Source organism: Nomia melanderi, chromosome 1 (genome assembly GCF_051020985.1).
Source record: "Nomia melanderi isolate GNS246 chromosome 1, iyNomMela1, whole genome shotgun sequence".
Lineage (NCBI taxonomy): Eukaryota > Metazoa > Arthropoda > Insecta > Hymenoptera > Halictidae > Nomia > Nomia melanderi.
Window position 1 is genome coordinate 34,233,515 of NC_134999.1, and position 20,301 is coordinate 34,253,815.

General features: G+C 47.5%; 2 protein-coding genes and 1 long non-coding RNA gene across 9 annotated transcripts in view; all 3 read left to right on the plus strand.

Moving 5' to 3' along the window:
• Positions 1-75: 75 nt before the first annotated feature.
• Positions 76-9,366, plus strand: LOC116430277 (uncharacterized). 7 transcript variants are annotated; one of them, XM_031984169.2, is made up of 14 exons: positions 76-240; positions 932-1,129; positions 1,218-1,342; positions 1,431-1,507; positions 1,588-1,710; positions 1,791-2,005; positions 4,273-4,413; positions 4,511-4,702; positions 4,793-5,489; positions 5,580-5,887; positions 6,088-6,263; positions 6,327-6,477; positions 6,552-7,902; positions 8,084-9,366. In XM_031984169.2, exons 2-14 carry the CDS (start codon positions 969-971, stop codon positions 8,201-8,203), a joined length of 3,837 nt encoding a protein of 1,278 aa, XP_031840029.1. In that variant the 5' UTR covers positions 76-240; positions 932-968; the 3' UTR covers positions 8,204-9,366. The 7 variants fall into 7 exon arrangements, with proteins under 7 accessions (XP_031840029.1, XP_031840031.1, XP_031840033.1 ...); XM_031984171.2 differs by having other exon boundaries at positions 6,345-6,477; XM_031984173.2 differs by having other exon boundaries at positions 6,127-6,263.
• A 125-nt stretch (positions 9,367-9,491) lies between these two features.
• On the plus strand, positions 9,492-10,178 carry LOC143175070 (serine protease inhibitor). The gene is made up of 2 exons (XM_076372089.1): positions 9,492-9,725; positions 9,800-10,178. The coding sequence occupies exons 1-2, from the start codon at positions 9,641-9,643 to the stop codon at positions 10,024-10,026; spliced, it is 312 nt and encodes a 103-aa protein (XP_076228204.1). The 5' UTR covers positions 9,492-9,640; the 3' UTR covers positions 10,027-10,178.
• Positions 10,179-10,358: 180 nt separating this feature from the next.
• The window catches only part of LOC143175071 (uncharacterized), a 172,064-nt gene continuing 162,121 nt past the window's right edge, over positions 10,359-20,301 (plus strand). The window contains exon 1 of the long non-coding RNA XR_012999690.1: positions 10,359-10,741. This is a non-coding gene — a long non-coding RNA (uncharacterized LOC143175071). The remainder of the gene's footprint in view (positions 10,742-20,301) is intronic.

Consider the following 20,301-nt stretch of genomic DNA (forward strand, 5'->3'; position numbering starts at 1 on the left):
ACCGCCAAACCGGAAATGCCGTATGCATCGCCACCATTGTAAAGGGAGGGGGAACGATGATTGTACGCAGGCGTGTCCGGGCATATTCGTTTCCGGCTCTGGCGTAATCGTGACTTGTGTGCGGCGTATGGTGAAACTCAGACACGCAGTTATTTGATCGTCCTACGATGTTCCATAGTGGACCGTGATATAATTGGAAAACGCGTAAACAGATCATCAGAAGATAATAAGGGAGCAACGGTGAGTAATAATCCGGGTTCTTTTCTGGCCGATCTGGTATGGCTGATTTGAAAAAAAAAAAAAACGGGTGTGGATGAGCGTCGGAATAAAAGAGGTGGCCATTTGGGAGCGTCATGGCGCCATCAGCCTTCGCAATCCGGCTTCCCGACGACCATCTTGTTACCCATAAATCAATATAACGCGCCTTTCCTCCTGCGTAAGCGTTTTTCTTGCATATAAAGAATATTCTACGGATTTGTTCTATTATCGTCGTTGATTACAATTCGCTGGAGAGATATCAACGACTACAGGTAAATCGTTGAGGGAACCGGTTTTTGATAATTCGCTTTGTGTCTGGGCGCGTTCTTGCGCAGAGAATACCACCCTTTTTTGGAGATATGATTCACGGTACTCGGAAAAACTCATGCGAGACAAATACGCTCTCGCCGATAGCGTTTGACCGAACTTTCAGCCGATTTCAATGGCAGAATTATTTTCTGGATAATCACATTATGGAGAGATAGTGATTTATTCATTCCAAAAAAAAAAAAATAAAACACGTGTCCTTGGCTGTTGGACGATGATCCTCTTTTGCATGCCAATTTCGGACAATCGGTCGGAGAGGCAGCTATTTAAGTCTTACTTATTGATTCAGATAGTACTTGGCATACTGAAAATTGGAAAATCATTACGAATCTGCCAATTTTCATAGTATTGCAGGACTAGGTTGCTTGCAGTACTGAATCAAAATGGAATCAATGGATGCGCGTCTTGTGGCGCAAGCATTGAACTACCATGGCCAACAGTTGCAGAAAGTGTGGGAAGGAGAACGCAACGAAAACGAGCTGGCCATGCTCAATCTCAAGGAACCAAATTTTGAGATTTACCAACAGCGGCAAAAGACACTTAGGTACATATTGTGAAATACTCATTTTCCCATTTTATAGTTGTAGAAATGAGCATTAATTTATTAATTTAAATGCTCATTTTTTGTGTAGTTTTGGAGATAGAGGGAAAAGGCTAAAGCTGCAACAATTCCTTGCAAAGAAGGCAGATGCCCTCTATGATAAGTCAAATTTGGAGAAAACCGTTGAACCTATCAAGCAGGAGTTGGGCGATGAAGGTAGGAATTAAATTTATTTTTACTCAGATGTAGCTTTCTAGTTATTGCGTAATGTTGTGTAACTCATAGACTACAAATACACTTTCAGAATTTTATGCAACAATGCCTGGCCTTGACACTTATGTCACCATGGAGAAATCTCAACGTATACGTAATTTTTTGGAGGTAATTATTTATTGATAGTTATGTATATATTGACTTAGATAATATTGTGTAACTTGTATACATTATCAAATTATTTTCAGAGTTTGGTGGTTGGAGATGTTATATACGCGCAAGTGATGGGTAAAAGTGCGGCTGGGCTTCTTCTGAAGGTGCTGTGCAACTGCAGCGACTGCCCTAGGGTTGTTACTGACTTGGGAGTAAAGGTGAATAGGCTACTCATTTTTAATTAATAGTGATACTCTTGAGTGCATTATTGTTTCATGAAATATTATTTAATATGTAGGCTCTAATATTGAACACGGCCACAGTGCCGGCGGTGGACAAGAAAGGTGTTACAAGAGGCTACATGGCAAATGATCTCATCTGCGTCGTAGTCAGTGAAGTTAACGTTGAAGCTGAGCGAGTTGTTGCAGTTATGAACGTACCCGCCCGTGAAGGGCAAGCCCCACACCCTCCTATGGGACTTATCCATTCCGATGATCTTCCAGAAGCTTATAAGTAAGTCATATGAAGTCTGGATAAGTACATACATTTTTTACATTTTATGATAACGCTTCACTAACTCTTATATACTGACATGAACATATCACTGTAGGGAATTTCATAAACACAATATAAGTGGTAAAAGTGTTTTGTAATGCATCCATAGCACTTCTGACTGAACGTTTTTATTTTAAATGAAATAAAATGAAAAAAAAACATCGTTCTATGATCATATGCTTATTGCAATATATTTTGAGAGCACTGTTGCACTAGTGAAGGCAGGGAGAGTCCTTTTTTTGACAGTGGTAGTCTCAGATTTAGGATCGATAATGATAAAAAGAATAATAATTATTATCTCGATTGCATTCAGAATACATTTTCTATCGACAGTATAGTCACTCTTGTTTGTAACTTGCATAATTTGTGAGAGTTCAGATTTATTGCATCTTTAGTATTTCGTTTACTATATTTCACTATTGATAAGAAAAAGAAAGGTAAGGAAAATAGTATGGTGGCCGAAAGAAGTTGAGATTTAACAGACGCACTGTGATACTAACAAAACAAGGTAAATTAGATTTGATTCCTCTTACACGTTTTTATGAATTTAGGTGCCAGACACTCTCAGTAACGTAAAAGTTGATAGTCAGTATGATGATGAATTTCTAATGTGATACAAATGATTCAAACCTTGAGCATTGGTTGACATGGCTCTGTTGCGCACAGTATTCTATCTACGTTTGTGATATGTTACTCTCAAAGCACCAGCCAAACTATGGCGCCAAATGACATCAATGTCTTTTGAGGTTGCATTTCCAGTATGAGATGTTGAGCCTTGGGTGGTCAGAGTGAGTGCTGCAGACGGTAGGTATAATAATGATTTATCGTTGTTTGGTCTCTAATGGTAAACGAACGATAATGTAACTAAGGAAATAAAAGCAAACATACTCCCGAAAAAGTTACGTCATCTTTCGGGGCATTTCATTTAAATGTTTTTACTTGAAATAATAATTAATACCAAAATATAATCAATACCTATATTTTATTATTCACCTGTGTATTACTATTTTTTACGCCTGTATCGTATTATGCAATCGAACAGGGACTCTGGTAATGTGAATCAGAACTCAAAGCGGAGACCAAACAACTAAAATCTTAATCGCCCGAACCTTTACCTTTAAGCCTCAAAAGAATCGCGCCTTGTCATAATAATGCCTCATTTAAACTTACAGCTTAAATTGACAAATAAAAAATATAAAAATATGATGTCATGTTTGAATTGACACCACAAAAATGCAAAAAACAGACGACAGTACTACTACTGCATCTAAAAAAAATTTTTTTGGTCAACTTGGAAGATAAAATATACTCAGGCGTGGCTCCCAACCTATCCTAGGGCTATGCAATTTATTTTATCGCACCAAAAATATAAAACTTATAAAAAATACCAAACCACCGTCGATTGATGATAGGCTGTGTGCTTTTGTGTTGAGAACTCCTCTGATTACAAACATGATACAAAATACTAGAAATATACGTCTTAGCGGTACATGAAAGGTGAGAGACGAGTTTACATAATAATGAGGTTGTGTACCATTTGTAAATTTATAAATAAGAAATTATCTCTGGTAATAAAGGAAAACTTACCAACTTTCTGCAATGTTATCCCTGTTATGGACCCCTGCTGCTTGTTAACGGTACAAACGTAGATTTTGATCGACTCTAATACCACGAGGTGTCTGATTACAATTTTCACTCTCTCTCTCTCTCTCTCTCTTTCTCTCTTTCTCTTTTTCTCTTTTTCCGTTTTTCACGCCTTTTTTTACTCTGTCTCTCATTTCGAACGGACGAGAAATCCCATTTCCTTTGAAACATCTTTGGCATTAGTGTCGTATCGTTGAATAATTCATGCAGATCGAAAAAGAAGAGATGCAAAAAATTGTTATGCAGGGACAAATGAAACCATGATGGGGTGTACCGCACGTTTAATACACGTGTAAGGAACAACAGCCGAAGGATACGTACACTACTCTATACATTAACTATAGATAAGACGACGAGATGTCGAAAACAGACTGAAGGGAAAAACCTATTATCAATAATCTAAAGAACCTTCTACCAGGATAATAATGAAACGAGGATAAAAATGAACACGAAGATTCGGTCATCATGATTATCAAGTCTTTAGTTTTACCGTTAACGAAGTAGCTTTGGTATCCTTTCTTTGGCAAAGGTCAAGACGATCTTTGCATTTCGATAATCGGTCCTCTCTCTTTGTGGTGTAGGAAAGCGATGGACAACAAAGGGCAATCGTACGAAGTGATGTTGGAGAATAGTACTGGCTTCAACAACCCCAACAACATTAAATATCTGTCCGACTTGATGGGCCTCGGCCAAGAAAACCATTCCAATATGGTTGGCTTGAGGTAAGCGATTAAATCTTTTTAGATCTCCTCTGATCTAGATTATTAAAATAAAAAAAAAAGATATCCTCCCTATAATCCTTCGACGCAACTTTTGCAGGGAGAGATTCCCACCTAATGAATATGCGTCTGAATTAAGGCAAGCGCAAGCTAGTAAGTGGGCGTTCCGAAGCGTTGCTGAAGGAATAGACCACTTCAAGGCCGGCCGTCATACAGAGGCCTTCCAATGCCTCAACAAAGCATTAACCGTAGATCCACGAAACGTCGAAGGATTGGTAGCCCGCGGAGCATTGTGAGTGTCTGACATTTCAATGGGTTCATGAAATTTTCTGATTGTACGCTTACTCATGATATATATTTTTGGTATGATTACTTTTTGCAGATACGCCAATAGCGGTAGCTTCAAGAAAGCTATCGACGACTTCGAGACAGCGTTGAAGTTGAATCAGACTCATGCAAACGCTCGCAAATATCAGGCGGAGACTCTGGTCGCTTTGGGTCGGAGTTACGAGGATGAGAAAAAATATGAAGACGCGCAGAAAGCGTATGAGAGTTGTCTAGCGATTGCTCCTTACCACGAAGAAGCCAGGAACTCCATCGAGTACATAAAGTCCAAGACCTTGACTTCATCTTTGAATCCTTTGGACACGTTCAAGAGCTTCGAGGCGGAGAACGATGTTGGTGAGAATAAAAAGGAAAAGAAGAAACGCAAGAAAGAGAGGAAATCGCGTTCGAAGAAGAGACAGAGATGGAGTTCCAGTTCTAGCTCGTCATCGAGTGGATCTTCGAGCTCTTCCAGCTCGGAGTCCAGCAGTTCTTCTTCATCTGGAAGTTCCAGATCGGCGTCCCGGTCACCTAGTCGCAAGCGCAAACATAAGAAGGATCATCGAGGATCATTATCGCCTTTAAGCAAGCGCATGGCCCAGTACAACAATCCACCGGCTGCTACTACGGCTGCTCACGACGTGATAGCCCCTGTTTCGTATAGCTCAAACGCTCGCGATAAAATGGACGACTACGAGATAAAAGTGAGGAAGTTTTTGGAACAAACTAAGGACGATTCCGATTACGAAGATAAGGTAAGCATTATATATTTTATGATCTCTGTAGCTTTTTTACATATTGTATTCAAGGGATGATGGATCTTGTTTGTTTTATCGTGTGCGTAGGTACGAAAGTTCTTAGAGGAAACGGCTAGATGGAAGAGGGAAAGGGAGAAGGAAAAGAAACATTCAGAAAGTGAAAAAATGAAGAAGAAGAAGAAGAAGGAGAAGAAGGGCAAAGATAAAGAGAAAGAGGACAAGAAAAGTAGAAAGAAGAAGAAGAAGGAAGAGAGAAAGAAACGGAAGAATAAGGATAAGCTTGAACGGGATTTGGAAGCGTTGAAAAAGTCCTCGCTACCGGACTTGGAACAATTGGAGTCGAAACTTAATGCGTACTATGCAAAAGTTGAAAAAGAGACCGCTGTTTTGAAAAGGTTGGAATCACAGCCAGTTAACGATATTTTGTACTCGTTCGTTTTATTTCTACGTAATTGTGTAGATGATGTTTTTGCAAACTTTGCATTTTGTTTCTGTTAGTCAAGTTACCGGAGTTTGATATAATTTTTTAAAGAAACATGAATGGAAACGCGGTCTTTAACGCGCCGTATTTTATTTATGTTTTTATATTTACTAGGTATGTAGCTCAGTATAATGACATACCTTCCCCTCTTAGCAACGCGGAGAAGCTCGCTGAGAGTTCGCGAAGGGAGGAGGAGCTGCGCAGAGAGAGGGAAAGGGAGAGAGATGAGGCTTCGAAGGCATATCACGAACGGGAATCTAGAATACCGATGACAGCGCAACAACGTAAAGGTATCACTTTGAATTCTCAAGGAAAGAAGGTGTAATCTATATGCTACATTCCACTTAATGCAGACTTCGATCTTTCCGCAGAGATTCAACGAAAACCGTTGACTGACATATTCGAGCAGGAATCCCAGTTGATTCATGAAGTTATAGGGCCAAAGTTACCTACCCTAGATACAGCTGCGTTGAATGCTAAATGGAAGGCTGCACAGGCTGCCAGGTACGTTGATTCAATAACAACTTCGCATTTATCAACAAATGTACGATTATTTATGAGGCTCATTGTATGTTTAGGCAAAAGGACGTTATGCCTCAGAAATGGCAAGATGTTCCGCCTGAAGGTAAAAAGATGCAGCCTAGTGTGGACAGTGAGGAGGACGACGATAACGAACTTGAGGAGAAATTGCAGCGCGCTGCCTTGGAAAAGTCAATGAACATCCGTAAGCAGATGCAACGCGAACTCGCGGAGAAGAGAGCTGCACAAGCTCAACCAATGTCCGCGCCAACTCCTCCACCGTTACCCAAAGAACCACCGATACCGAAACAAGCGCCGGTGAAATATCCGACACCACAGCCGCAAAACAAATTCCAGTCATATAAAGACACCTCGCTGTCCGCGCCACAGACGACACCCACCAAGTTCAGTTCTAGTAACAACCTGGGTGGCAAATTTCAACCGATCGGACAAAGTGGTAATAGTGGTGGTGGTCATCCACCAGAACCACCTCGTCCGCCTCCACCAGCAAAGAACCAGAATCAAGCCAAAGGACCCAGAACGGACTCCGACAGTGAAGCTGAACGACAACACAGACAAACACCTAAGAAACGGGAGTCTACAGGTAGGGGTGGTGTGACCAAGAGAATGAGCAGGGATCGTCCAGCGAAACGTTCACGTAGTAGATCGCGCAGTGCCTCCAGTTCCGGTTCATCCAGATCTCGGTCGCCTCGAAGAAGTCGATCCCGATCTTACTCAAACAGGCGTTCGGGCAGTTACGAGAGGAAATACAGTCGATCCCCGTCAGGCACTTACAGTAGATCACGCTCCAGATCACGATCCAGGTCTTATACCAGAAGTCGTAGTCGCAGCAGGTCTGGCGATAGGAGTTACTACCGCAAAAGGCAATTCCGGCCGTACAACAATCGCGGTACTTACTACAAACCTCGTTTCCAAGGCTTCAATAACCCGAACCATCGCGGCGGTGGCAATAATTTCCAGAATCGGAACCGGTTCTACAACAATCAACATAACAATCGGTTTGGTAATAGACGCGGCGGTGGGTTCAATAACCGTGGCGGCGGCAGGGGACGCGGTGGTAACCGTGGCGGCAGATTCTTCCACGGTAAGCAGGGCTTCCGCGACTTCAGGGACAGGCGAGACTTCAGAGATCGTCGTGCCGCCTCTCGCGATCGGTACAGCGATCGTAGCTACTCACCTGACCCGATGAGGAAGGTCGACGAGGCAAAAGAGAAAATCAACAAGATGCTCGAGGGCGGTGATGACGTGATGGAACATCAACAAGGTGGTGGAGGATCGAACGTACCTCCCAGCAAGAGACAAGATGGACCTTTGAGCGAGGGTGAAGAGAGGGACGACGATGACTACGAGAGGTGGGGAGAGGGCGAGGGGGCCGACACAGCTAACAAGGTTGGTTAGGTATCTTTCGCGGAAGAACAACCAGTCTCCGTGATGACGATCATGATAATCCGGATGATGATAATATCAGGAGCATATGATGAGGATAAAATGATGATGGTGATGATGGTGATGAGCCACACGTGCAAGAAATACGCGACCTAGGAGCCAACTAAATCTCGTTTGTTACTAGAATGAGGAGGTTGGACCTGACAACGAGAACCTGGAAGGCAAGGAGTACTTCATTGAGCGTATGAAGCAGCGAAGCAAGAATGTTTTAATGCAGAGAGCCCTTGCCGCTAAGATTTGGTAGAAACTCCCAGTTGCCGTTGCTGCTTCTTCGATTCTTCTCCTTCGTCTGTGATAATAATTAACAGTTTCCCTCAACGTTAGACATTGACCGGATCACGTGTGAAAAAACAGACTTCTCAAATAAAGCTGTACCGAACATTTTCGGTATGCTTGAACGTAGCTGAACGAAAACAAACACAGACGAGAATATAATGAATGGAAGAATATTTAACAAGAATACTGTAACTTTGTGGTCATGACGGTCGAGGGAAACCATTTTCTTTTTTCAATTTCCTTTAGCATTTTATCTAGCCGGCCGATAAGTTAACGAGCCGACGTTTCGCTCGATTGTCATGCTTGCACACGAATATCTACACTAAACAGTAAATATTCATAGAAACACTGTGCATGTCGGATCGAGAACGAGAATGCAACACAAAGAGAGATAGAGAAAGAGAGAGTGAGAGAATAAAACCCTTCGTTTTCCTTGTTTTTATTATCGTTAGCGGAAAGATTTTAAACATGTTTCGATTCTAGTACTTATTCTTATATCCTAGTGTCGTGTCGTTCTCTTTTTTATTTTACACGGGACTGTCGCGTAAGTATCCGAGAGTGGAACATGATAAGCGAGTGAGAGAGAGAGTGAGAGTGAGAGAAGCCTACAGACGTGAACACGCACCTTCGAAGGGAAGTATTCGATCACAGTACAGTTCACAAACTTGCGAGTGGCTTTTCATTATCATTCATTATCAAGATTAGTGGACACCTTCCTTTCCTTTTCCAAGGAAATAACTTTACCTCCCTGGACAGGACATCCTTTCCTTTCGAGTCTTTTAGTCATCAAGGATCCACGTTTCCATCCTTCGCGTTCGACGAAAACGAAAACCGTGCACGGACACACCATCGGGTCGCGACTCGCCGTCACGAAAGAAGAGACTGTCCGCCAAGCAAACGAGTAGCCCTTGTTCAAGAATATGTCGACAAACATCTCTCTGGATTCTCCACCGCATCGTTTTGTTTAGGTACACTTGTTTATCACCTGGCCCCTACCCGCTCTTTATTACGAATACTTATTTTAAGGTATCATACAAGTAATTTACCTAGTAAGACACTTATATATGTTGTATGTAAACGAGTTGCTGTACAATTCAAAGAGATCCGCAAATACATAACACGAAACCACAAGGCCAAAGAGACTTCTCTCTTCGTCTTTTGAAATTGATTTTCAACCCGTTTACACTTCGAAGAAAACGGAAATGCTCGTGCGTGTATCGTTCCGTTCATAATTTATTTTTTATCTCTCTGCCACGCCATTTCCAGACCATTGCCACCAAGCAGTGGAACTGGTTTATTGATAGCGCACTGATTCGGATATCGCTATGCGCGTTCGCGTTTCACTATTTAAACTAAAGACCCATGATCGTTGCGCGCATTCGTTCGCATCGACTCTACGAGGAAAATGAAGTGTTTACGAGTTAATTGTGCTCTGATCGCGTTCGTTCTGATAGTGAGTCAAGAAATCACGATGGCTACGGTACTCTACAGTAAGTTGCACTTTACCTATCGCATGTAGAGACGGGAGGATACGTTTCCTTTTTGTTTATTTGCTTTTTTTAAGAACCAGATATAGTGCAAACCGAGACTTGCGAGGAGAACGAAGTTTACAGTTCATGCGCGGGGAATCCGGCGTGCGAAAAAACTTGCGAGAATCTCGACACCTGGGAGTCCGCTGGTTGCACGTACAAGAGGAGCTGCATCGACGGCTGCATTTGCAAGGAAGGATACGTTCGCGACAAGAATCGCGTCTGCGTCTGGGAGAACCGATGCCCAAGAGTCAAACACTAAACACTCGGGAACGCCAAAGGATAAAATGAATTCGCATTCAACGACGAACCACGATATCTAGTTTAAGAAACGCAAGATTAATCCAGATTCTTTATTTTACAATTGTAGTAGTCTGAGTATTCAATAAAATTGTTTGAAGAATTGAAAAAAACAAACAAAAGGAAACGATTGCAACAGTCACCGGATCCACGCGTTTCGTTTTTTCCAGGACGAATCCTTTCCTCGCCCTGCGAATAAGAGATGCGTAGACGCATTTTGGTAGAAACTGGTGGGGGAATGTGGTGGCGCGCGATATGATAGCGTTTTGAGATGGTTCAGTTCCGCGCCGTCTTTCACGTGCGCGACACATTTCGGGAAACGAGAAATCTTATCGGTGCCGCGGTTCGCGAATTTGGAGCTCGGTCGTTGGGTTTCTTTTCATTTTCGTTCGCGAGAGTTTTAACTTTCACTCGCGACGCGTCTTTCTTGTTTTCGTTCGGTGTGATTCGTTAAACCGAAACGCGAAACTTCGCCTTGGTTCGCCGATCCATAATCAACTTTTCGTGATCGTCACACGTGATTTCGATGAACGTTGTAAGGTTCACGTTCGGTATTCGATGGAATAACGTTTCTCGTTTTACGTTTTAGGTCGTTAGAAGTTTGATGTGTGAGTGATACGAGTGTTCCGTGGATATTGTCATGGATACCACTGCGTCGCAGGCGGTTCGTCGAATGAGTAAGTACCAGGCAAACGATGAATTCCAATGATATTCGAATCCGTGATTGCGGCAATTGATCGCGAGCCGGTCGTAGCCGAGTCCTGCTCCTTATTAAGCACGAATTACCGGCGCAGCGGTGACCGCTGATTATTCTCTATCGAGCGGGCCAAAAAAAGAAGCCCGCGGCCACCTCGATCGAGCATCCCCGGTGGGTCCACCGTCCATTGTGATTTTAATAAGCCTTATGCAAATTACAAATGAAATTGTCAGCGGCAGGCCCGCGGTCCATTCTTCGTCGTTGATGGGGACAATTAGAAGAGCTTTGTCCGGCGACCACGCGTTGTCCGGCTGCTCGGCAACTTGAGTCCCAACGAGAGGACCGCCCGCCAACCCCTAATGTTTGTATCCGGTCCCCAGGACGTTCACTTCCGACCGGAGAGTGTCTCTCCGCTTGCTGACCATCGACTTCTTCGACTCGTTCGTTGATCGACTGTTCTCAACGTTTCGCAGTCCTCTCCGAACGGTTTAATCGCATTTCTAATTCGATCGACGCTCATTGACACTCGAACCGTTATCGTACGATAATCGAAGTCCTGTTTAGAAGCGCTTTAAGGAATACTCCGACGTGATAGTTTGTTAGTTCCAGCAGAATCGGCGATCAAGATCGTTCCCCTTGTTTGTAGAAGAAGCAAGAACGTAGGTTGTAGCCGAAACAGTTTGGTGGCCGGTGATCGAAGGAGGGCGAGGAGGAAAAAGCGAACAGAAGTCGCGAGGCAGAGCGGAAAAGCGGAAGAGTAGGCGGGTGGTTGGAAATCGAACGGAATCACGGGGGCTGGAGGTCGATGGTTTGGGGTGGAGATAAGTTTTTACGGTAGGGTTACTAACTTACGGACTCGGCATTGTCGAGTTCCCGGTGACGGGAGGACAATGCGCGTTCGGGACACAATGCTTCACTCTGGAATCTGAAGGCAGTCTTGACTATCAACCTGCAACCACCCCTCGCATCTGTGTCTACCAATACTCCGGCCCCTCTTGCACATACCTCCCCTCTTCTATTGCCGGCCGCGCCTTCGTCGTTACTTTCTCATTCTGACAGGCTTCGCTTCCACCGAAGGTTCGCCCGAAAAAAGAATCCCTTTGTCATCGACGACTTTCGGGAGGGGCGCTAACGAATCTTGCTCGAATCCATTACTAGTCGCGCTACCAGCTCCGAATCGTTTCTATAATCTTTACCGTACAGTCTAGATCTTGAGGGCAGCGGAAGGTCTTTAAGGAAATCTCAGGTAGCCCAACTCGCGTTGCTCCCGCGATCAAAGCGGACGATGCAGCGACAGCTACGAAGGCAGAAACAACACGCGCAGAGTGCAAAAAGACGCGGGGGAGGAAAGAGTAGTAGGTAAGGAGGGCGGGACGGCGAGGGCGAAGGGAGGAGAACAAGAGACAGACGGCCGGGCATTTCAATCGCTCTTAGGCTCTCTCTTTGGCTTGGCTTTTCCGTTTCTTTCTTGCACAAAGGCTACATTGTTTCGTCCCTAGGCTCGTATGGACGCGGGCTAAAATACTCCTCTTTTCTGTCGGCTGCGCGGATACACCGAAAAGCAGGCCGCAGACAGTGAAGCGCGCGCGACACACGTACACGTACGCCGAAAGCAACAGAGCGACGTTGCTGCACCATCGTCAGCAGCGGTGGCGGCGGCGTACAATCCTTTCTCGTACATTCAATGCTCGTCGCCCACTCGGTATCCTTTTGTCGCTGTTTATAGCTCCCGTAGGCCCGGTATTCCCCGCTGTACTCGGCCCCGGTACTAGCCGACGAGAGCGCATTCCGGCTTAATTCTGTATCGTCTAACTGGACCGTGGAGGGAATCGTCTGTTGGCCAGGAGACCGTGTATCCCGCGAATCCCGCCGCGGTCCCCGGTGTCTTTTTGCGCTTGCTCGCTCGCCGGTCGGATTAACGGTCGACTCGCATCAAACGTCGATGCACGAGCACGCCTCGCAACTTCGTTGATATCTCCATTGTCGCCGGAAACCGCCGCGGTAATTACATGAGAGAGGGAAAGCCGGGGAATCGTGTCTGACCAGTCCATTCGGTGTTCACTGAAAGGAAAAACCGAAGGGGGCTAGGAACTGGTGTTCGTCTGATCACGAGCGCGCCATTCTACTGCGTTTCGATTAGACTTTAAAAGTGTGCTCGTCTGATTATACGAATGTGAATCTCCTGAAGTTTCTTCGGTACGACAACAGGCGCGTCTAGGATAATCTAAACCAGCTGTTATTTTCGAAGTCTGCTATTCTAGACTTCTAATCTTAATCGGAGTGGAGCATCAGGAAAAGTAGCTTTTAGGCTATCCAGTTGTATCTCCTGCCAGGATCCTCCCGACCGTATCAGCGCCGAGTATTTGATCCCACTGATACCCTGGAAATCTTTTTTTTTCCGCACGTGCTCGGACGCTGGAACTACCCTAAATGATGGGTCGCTATTTATTCGCGGCGAGAAGCTTCAGCGCGATCCTTAAGCCGCGGAGGCGTAATCGGGGATGGATAAATCAAGCGCGGTCAAGGGTTCAAGCGATAGCAATTGTCCGAGCGGACCGTGGACAGGAAATTAGTGGATCTCGGCATGAAAAATCTGTAGCCGGAGGCGGAGGCCGGAGTGCCGGAAGGTTATTCGTGGAGTCGGCGAGCTTAGAGCCCGCTTTACAGGCGGATACAGCAAGAGTGTCCTGCGCTCTATTGATAAACTCTCTTTCAATAGACGCGGATGCCGACCCCGCTGTCGAGTATCGATAATATTGGAGCGGTGAACGCCGGCTCGGTTGAATGTCACAATGCGCTCCAGTGATTAATAGACTTCCGCGACTTTTATCGAAGTAAGATGTAGCGCCGTGTAACGCGGCCGCCCGTCCCGTCAGCGAGCGTCCGCGCTTTTCGATTCGAATCGAACGATTCCAACGATCAACGACCTTCGGCGAAGGTTCGATCGGTCTCGCGCGAGACAAAGGCGACGAAGTTTTCGGGGCGAAGAAGAGTCACATCGGTGCCCGCGATGATGCACCGGTCTCGCTCGGTCCCGCGACAAAGCGGGGCGGAATGCCGCGGCGAACCGCGTCCCGTTTCCACGAATGGAATAAAGCCGCCGAAACTGGGCCTCTCGGCGGTAACACGCCGCCACCCAGTATAATAATACCGGCTGAATGCGAGCGTGTATGCACGCGCTGGCATATAGACGCAGGAGAACCACGAGGCTGGCCAGTGCTCTCCTTTGTCATTCGACGAAAGGCTTTGTACCGATTATCTGCACACGCTGTCACGGGTACGGCTTTTCAGCCTTCTCTATCTCTCTCTCTCTCTCTCTCTCTCTCTCTCTCTTACTCTCGCCCTCTCCCGCCTCGTTTCTCCAGTGCGCGTCATTCCGCCGTGATTCCACTGGGCCAGGCAATACGGGACACCCTGTACACACGGGGTGAGGTCTAGGTTTGAAGGCTCGTAATAGTTTAGCGTAATCCGGCGTACCTGACTTGGCTATTAGAACTCGGCTAGCGCCGGCCAACGATGTAATCCACGAACAGTGTTTTCGCGAGCGCTGACCAACGATGCGCCTGGATCTTAGGGGTTGTTCCGGGAAGCTTGTTTTAATTGGATCACCCGCTGACAGGGGGAGATTGTTTTTCGAACGGTTCCGTCGTGAGGTTTTTCATTTGAATTCTTTTTTTGAACGGGATAGTTGACTGTCTCGCGGAACGAGGGACGAATTAATTAATAAATCGTGGCGACCGATCGAGGAACGTATTTCCAATATCCGTCTCGAGGCAGAAACTTTTATCGGTCTTTCCCTGGAAGGCTTTCTCCCCCGCGACACTCCTCCGGCTCTCCCCTTTTTTCCCTTTCCCGTTTTCGCTATCTTTTCCTTTCCTTTTTAACTCCTTCCCCCGGCTCGCTCCCCGTCCGCCCTCCTCCTCCTCCTGCTTCTTCCCGTGACTACATTCTTTTCAGTATTCACTGTGCAGTTTCTTGTACCGATACTTCCTTCTTTCATCGTCGCGTCATTCAAGCTTTTGATGCCGCGGCGACAAAGCTCTTTACTTCTTTCCGCGAACGAATGAAAGCACGGAACGATGGCGATGTATACCTGCACGTATATACATCTGTATGTACGTATATAAAACTCTCCTCCTCTCTGTCTCTCGGCGTTTCTGCTCCTGTCGCGGATATACATACAGTCGGCCAGAAATGTACGCGTGTCGCACACTCGGCATCCAAGTTTTCGGTGCTTCCGATATTCGTTCGTTCCGGCCGGGGGGATGATTGACAAATATGTTTTTGAAAAATTCCGAATCTTCCGGAGGCGAGTCCCTGTTTACACGATCCTAAAACCCGTGCGATTTCCTCGGGTACGTTTCAGACGTTCCCGAACGTCGCGCGATAGAATTGATTCGATCCTCAATGGGAAGAAATGAAACTGCGCATAGTATTTAAGAATCCTCACACCTCGTCGATACACGTTTCATCCCCGAATCGTTCGACGGCCTCGACGCCGCATTAAACCCCTCGATCGCGCGTTAAAGCGATTATTCGTCCGCCGCATGAGCGCGTTAGGCGGCCGCGCGCCGTCGGGCCGCGGCGTTAAAACAACGCCAAACAGTATCGTCAACTTAGAACACACGGGAGCACACCGGTCCTTAATGGATCAAGGTGCTTAATTCACGAGTATCGACGCAGGCGTCGCGATAGAGCCGACGGTTATAATGCCATGCGATACACAAGGGGTACGCCGCTGTGAATTCGCTCGCGCGACGAAGACGGCGGCCGATCTCCCTCTTCGTCGAACGAACGGAGATCGAGGGAATGGGTGGAAGGGAAATGGTCGAGGGTGTGAGGGAAGGGGTGCGCGAAGAGCGGACCAGCGTGGAGGAGAGTGTAGGGGAAGTCCCTGTCCACGAACAACTCGCTCAATTCGCTTGTTCGCTCGCTCGCTCGCTCGCCAGCAGCGTCATCATAAGACCTCTTTGTTCTCCGGCAATTTCAGCGGCATTGTCACCGTCAACAATGTCCACTTGACATTCTCCTTCTCGCTCCCGCGCATTGTTAACCCATCCCACGCCCTCCGCTGTCGCCACCCCCGCGCCCTCGGTCCCTCTTTCGATCATAAAGCTCGCAGCGGCCGGCCTGCCCGGCGTGCGTCGCGATTCCGCTTGTGGACACGCCTTAAGGGCCATCTTCTTTGGCCCGCGGACGATCGCGCTCGATTCTTTTTTCCACGGTAAACTGGGTTACCGTGACTTCCAGCGTCCTCTTTTCCTTTCTTCCCTCTGTTTTTCTTTTCTGCTTCGAACGTGCCACCGCGTTCAACGTTCAACGAATCCGTCGGGATGTTTCAGGGTTCGCTAAAGTGGCAACGTTCCGTCAGTTCTTCATGTGAGATCGAAGGATCACGAGTGATCCTAATTTCTTTTATTGTCCACCGAAGAATCCCGTCCCGACGACGGACGTCGAAATCACGTCGGCCGCGTTAGAGCTGCTTTGGCTGTCCGGATTCGGCAGTAGCCGCGACCTTTCCCCTCCCCGGTCGTCCCTGGTTCCATCTCGCGTCGGTGACCGTGTCTTTCTTTCCACCTTGCGCTCGCGCTTTTCGCAAATGTCCCCTATCTCCGTCTCCGTCCCGCGCTTTCTCTGCCCGCTCGGCCCGCCTCGCCTCTCCTTCTCCCTCTCCCTCTTTGTCGCTCTTTGTGCCCATCTGTCTATTGTCCACATTGTTACGCGGTGGCATCCTCCTTTCCCGCATTGTTTCGGCGCATTGTTTGATGGTGGCTCGCTCGCTCGCCCGCTCGCCCGTCCTCCTCGGCCGACGGCGACTCATTGTTTCCTCGTTGTTGCGCGTCCGTCCGTCTTTTCGTTCTCTTACCTTGATCATTGTGAACTTCAGCCGTCGACTTCCGAGCTGCTTTCTTACTTTGGGGAATTAAGCGGTTCCCCGGTGTCCGACCAGTACCCGGCTCGTACCACTGTCTGCGACTGCCGGGGTACGGGTTACCGCGGAAGGGTTTTAGCTGCCGACGAGGGTGGGACGCGTTTCTCGCAGCGAGCGGGCACAAAGATGATCCCAGAAGCTATTAGCTTCCACTGAAAGTCTCTTTCGTTTCATCGATGCACAATGGATTCTTAATGTTCTGTATTTCACCGGTTCTTAAGGGACCAGCCAGCGATACCGAGTATCCGAGCGACGATGACGCAACGTTCGGATAAATTTAAATAGCCGTAACCCAAGACCGAATTGAATGATTTAGACGCGGATAAAGAGGCAGAAAGGTATCGAATCTCGTCAGCCGGATCCGAGCCCACATACCGAGTTTCCCCGTGAATACCCGGGACATTTAAGCGTGGGGTTCATTCGAAGATGCATACACACGGACGCGGTGCCGGCCGCGTGTGTACATATTTCGCGGGAGTGGTGGCGCTTTACTTATGGAACGCATTGTTCTATTGTACGCGGGAGATGAGCGCATTACTGTCCCTTGTCCCCCTTTTCGAGCAACCCCGGGACAATATCGTGCCGTCGTTAATCAGGCATCGTTCCTGGACGAGCCACATAGTAATTCGCGGAGGTTTATGCTCGCGGAGCACGCATTTAGATTCACAGCCGACTATAGTGCGACGATACTAGCTTAGACGCGATACTGGAAACTCGATAACGTTAGTTATAGACTCAGAGCTTAACGGTCCGAGTGACGTTCCCAATCCCCGTCGTTCGGAATCTCATTGTGCAGCTTTACTGCCGCGTTCCAGCCGTTTTGTTAACTTTTTAGCTGCCCGACAGCTGGACTTTTAGGTGTAACGTCCATTATCTCTCGCTGGTCCTCTGTAACACAACTATCACTTGACTCCGCTTCATCGATCACGCGTTTCAATGTGCGTCGCGTTACCTCGTACGTTCTCCGCGAGTACTCGCGCTTCTCTATTACAATTAGCGCGTGTACCGTCGAAATAACACGGAACCTTTCTATCCACCGACGGAGCCCACCCGATTTTCAATTCGTTCGAAACGAGATTCGCGCGTTTGCATCTTGGAGGCACGGTCCACTTGTCAGCAATAATAGAAGTTATATTCCGAAATGCTCGAGAATCGTTTAAACGCAGCCAGAAGAAGATCGCCGATAAGACGGGCCCGGGTTCCCCGGGGAAAATCGATATCGATCGCGCCACCTTCGTTCCTCGTAATAACAAGAGGAATAGATGCGCGAGTTGTGAACCAGTAAGGAGGTAATGGCGATGGGAGCGAAAGGAGGCGGAGGGTGGGGGCCGGAGAAGACGGTGGAGGAGAGGGTGCTCGTGCGTGTAGAGCACGTGTGTGTGTACTCGCGAACGGCAAAGAGTAGGAGGTAAAGTGTTCGCGACGAATCTACGGAATGGGGTGGAAGCACAATGCTCCAACAATGACGCTATTGTGGAAACGAATAACACATACTCCTGCGCTTTACCCTGCGCGCCTCGTCGGGGCTAAGCTGCATAGCTGAATCAAATGAATACGCGAGTGCCATCGCTAAGACACAGTTCTGACCGTAGACGTCGCTGCGGGAATTTTGTACGGTTACGCTGGATTCTCAAGGAAGAAATGACACGCTCGGTTAGAAGAATATTTCATTGTCCGATCGGGTAACTCGAAACTTTTCTCCCGGGTTTCATTGGCCGCGACGAGGCCAGCCAGCGTGCGCGCGGCACGGGGATATCGCGAAACTTGGACGACACCGAGCAAAGACCTTCCGCCGTTACGTTGCTCCACATACGACCGGGAATATTCGGGACACGCGAAGAAACTTGCGCAAGATCGCGTGTCGCGTAACCCAGTAGTTCCGGTCGGTTATGCGTCAGACGGAATCGCGCGTCCCTCCCCTGTTTTCAGGAAATAACGAATATGAATGCAGCGCGGTTCTTCCGGGGAAGTTTCAATGGCCTTTATTCGACGCCCCTCCGTTCCGCGACACAGATTCCTCGGATATCGCTTTGCGATTCTTTCTGCGGTGTCTGCTGATTCCGCACTATTTTAATCGAGGCGATCTTGCCACGTGACGTTCCCCAGCGATAACTGAGAATTCGATTGCGCTTTAATACGTTAGCTCCGCGAGAATCTTTGGCGTTTCGTGTAATGTGATTCTTTTATATTAATAGATCAATGGTGTCAGACGTAATTATTAATGATTCGATATCGTAGTTGTTATCGCGATCATTTCCATCGACGACGCGTTGAGCTAACGTTCTCTAGGATACAAGGGCTTCTGCAAGAAAACCAGGGGAAGGAAGAGAAAAGTGGAATGTCGATAAGATGGCAGAAACAGCCGGATGACAGCGCATACATAAATAAAGTGGCATCATCGTGACGGTTCGAGGGCGTGGGCGGGGGTGGAAGAACGACGAAGAGGTCTAGTCGAGGGCAATACCGCGGACGGGGGTAGGTACGTAGGCAGATTTAATTAGCATGGACCAACGGAGGCCCTCGGGGGTTGCCGGGGGTGCGGACGAGGGCAGTTCGAGCGTTAAAGTTAAATGACGGTTGGCGGTTGCTTATTCTTCCCGGCAACTGATGCTTGATAATCTGCGAAATCTCCCCGCCGGCTCTCAATTCTGCTCGATAGTTCGCTGCCTGTGCAGGCCAATTCTCTCAATGGAACAACTCAGCCACGGACTGACTGGCTTAATTGTAGTTGCTACGTCTCCTCCACCCCGATTCCGTTTTTTCCTTTTCCCCACTCGCCGCCGGCGGGAGTCGTTTTCTTCGGGCCGGTGTGCATTTTGGAAAATCGTCGACGATCGTGGCTAACGTGCTCTTCTATCGGACAATTGTCGCGTCCCCGAGACATTTACACCGTCTTGTTTAAAATCTGTTAAAAACACTTTCTGCCCCAGTTATTCTCATCGTTCTATACTCGATCTTAGAAGCATGAATATTATTTAAAAAAATAAATCAAGGTAAAATCTTCGTCAGGTTCCGAGAGAGGAAACGTCTACGCCGTAAAAGGCCGAGCAATATCGCGCGGAGTAAATTTTAATCACGACTCCGGCGGCGATCAATCGCCGCGCGATACGATTCCCCAGCTGCAAGGGGAAGCTTCCTGTTTGCGTTTCGAATTTATTCAGAAAGCGTGCATTTCGCGGAACATTCCGTGGAAAGGATCGTCATGCAATCGCGCGAGATCCGGCATTAACCTATTCCGCTTTGTCGCGTGCGTGTAGCGTCCCACCCCCGGCCTCCGGGCCGAGGGTGAATCCTCCTCGTCCCTCTTCCGCTCTTTTTCGCCGTCCGACACCCATCCCAGCGCCCCGGCCTGTTCCCCGCGCCTCGCCTTTCCTCCGCAATTTTTCCGCCACATTTGCCTTTGTCTCGCGACAACAATGCATCGCCTCTACTGCGATGACATAAAAATATGTGCACCGATGTCTCTCTTTCTCTCCCCGGGCCCCGCCTTTCTCTCCGTCTGTTACTTTTCCGCTTGTCTCTTCTACCATCTCCAGCCGCGCAACCCCTCGCGCGCCACTCGCTCTTCCTCCTTTTCCCGTCGTCCCCTCCTCTCGTCGCGAACGGGA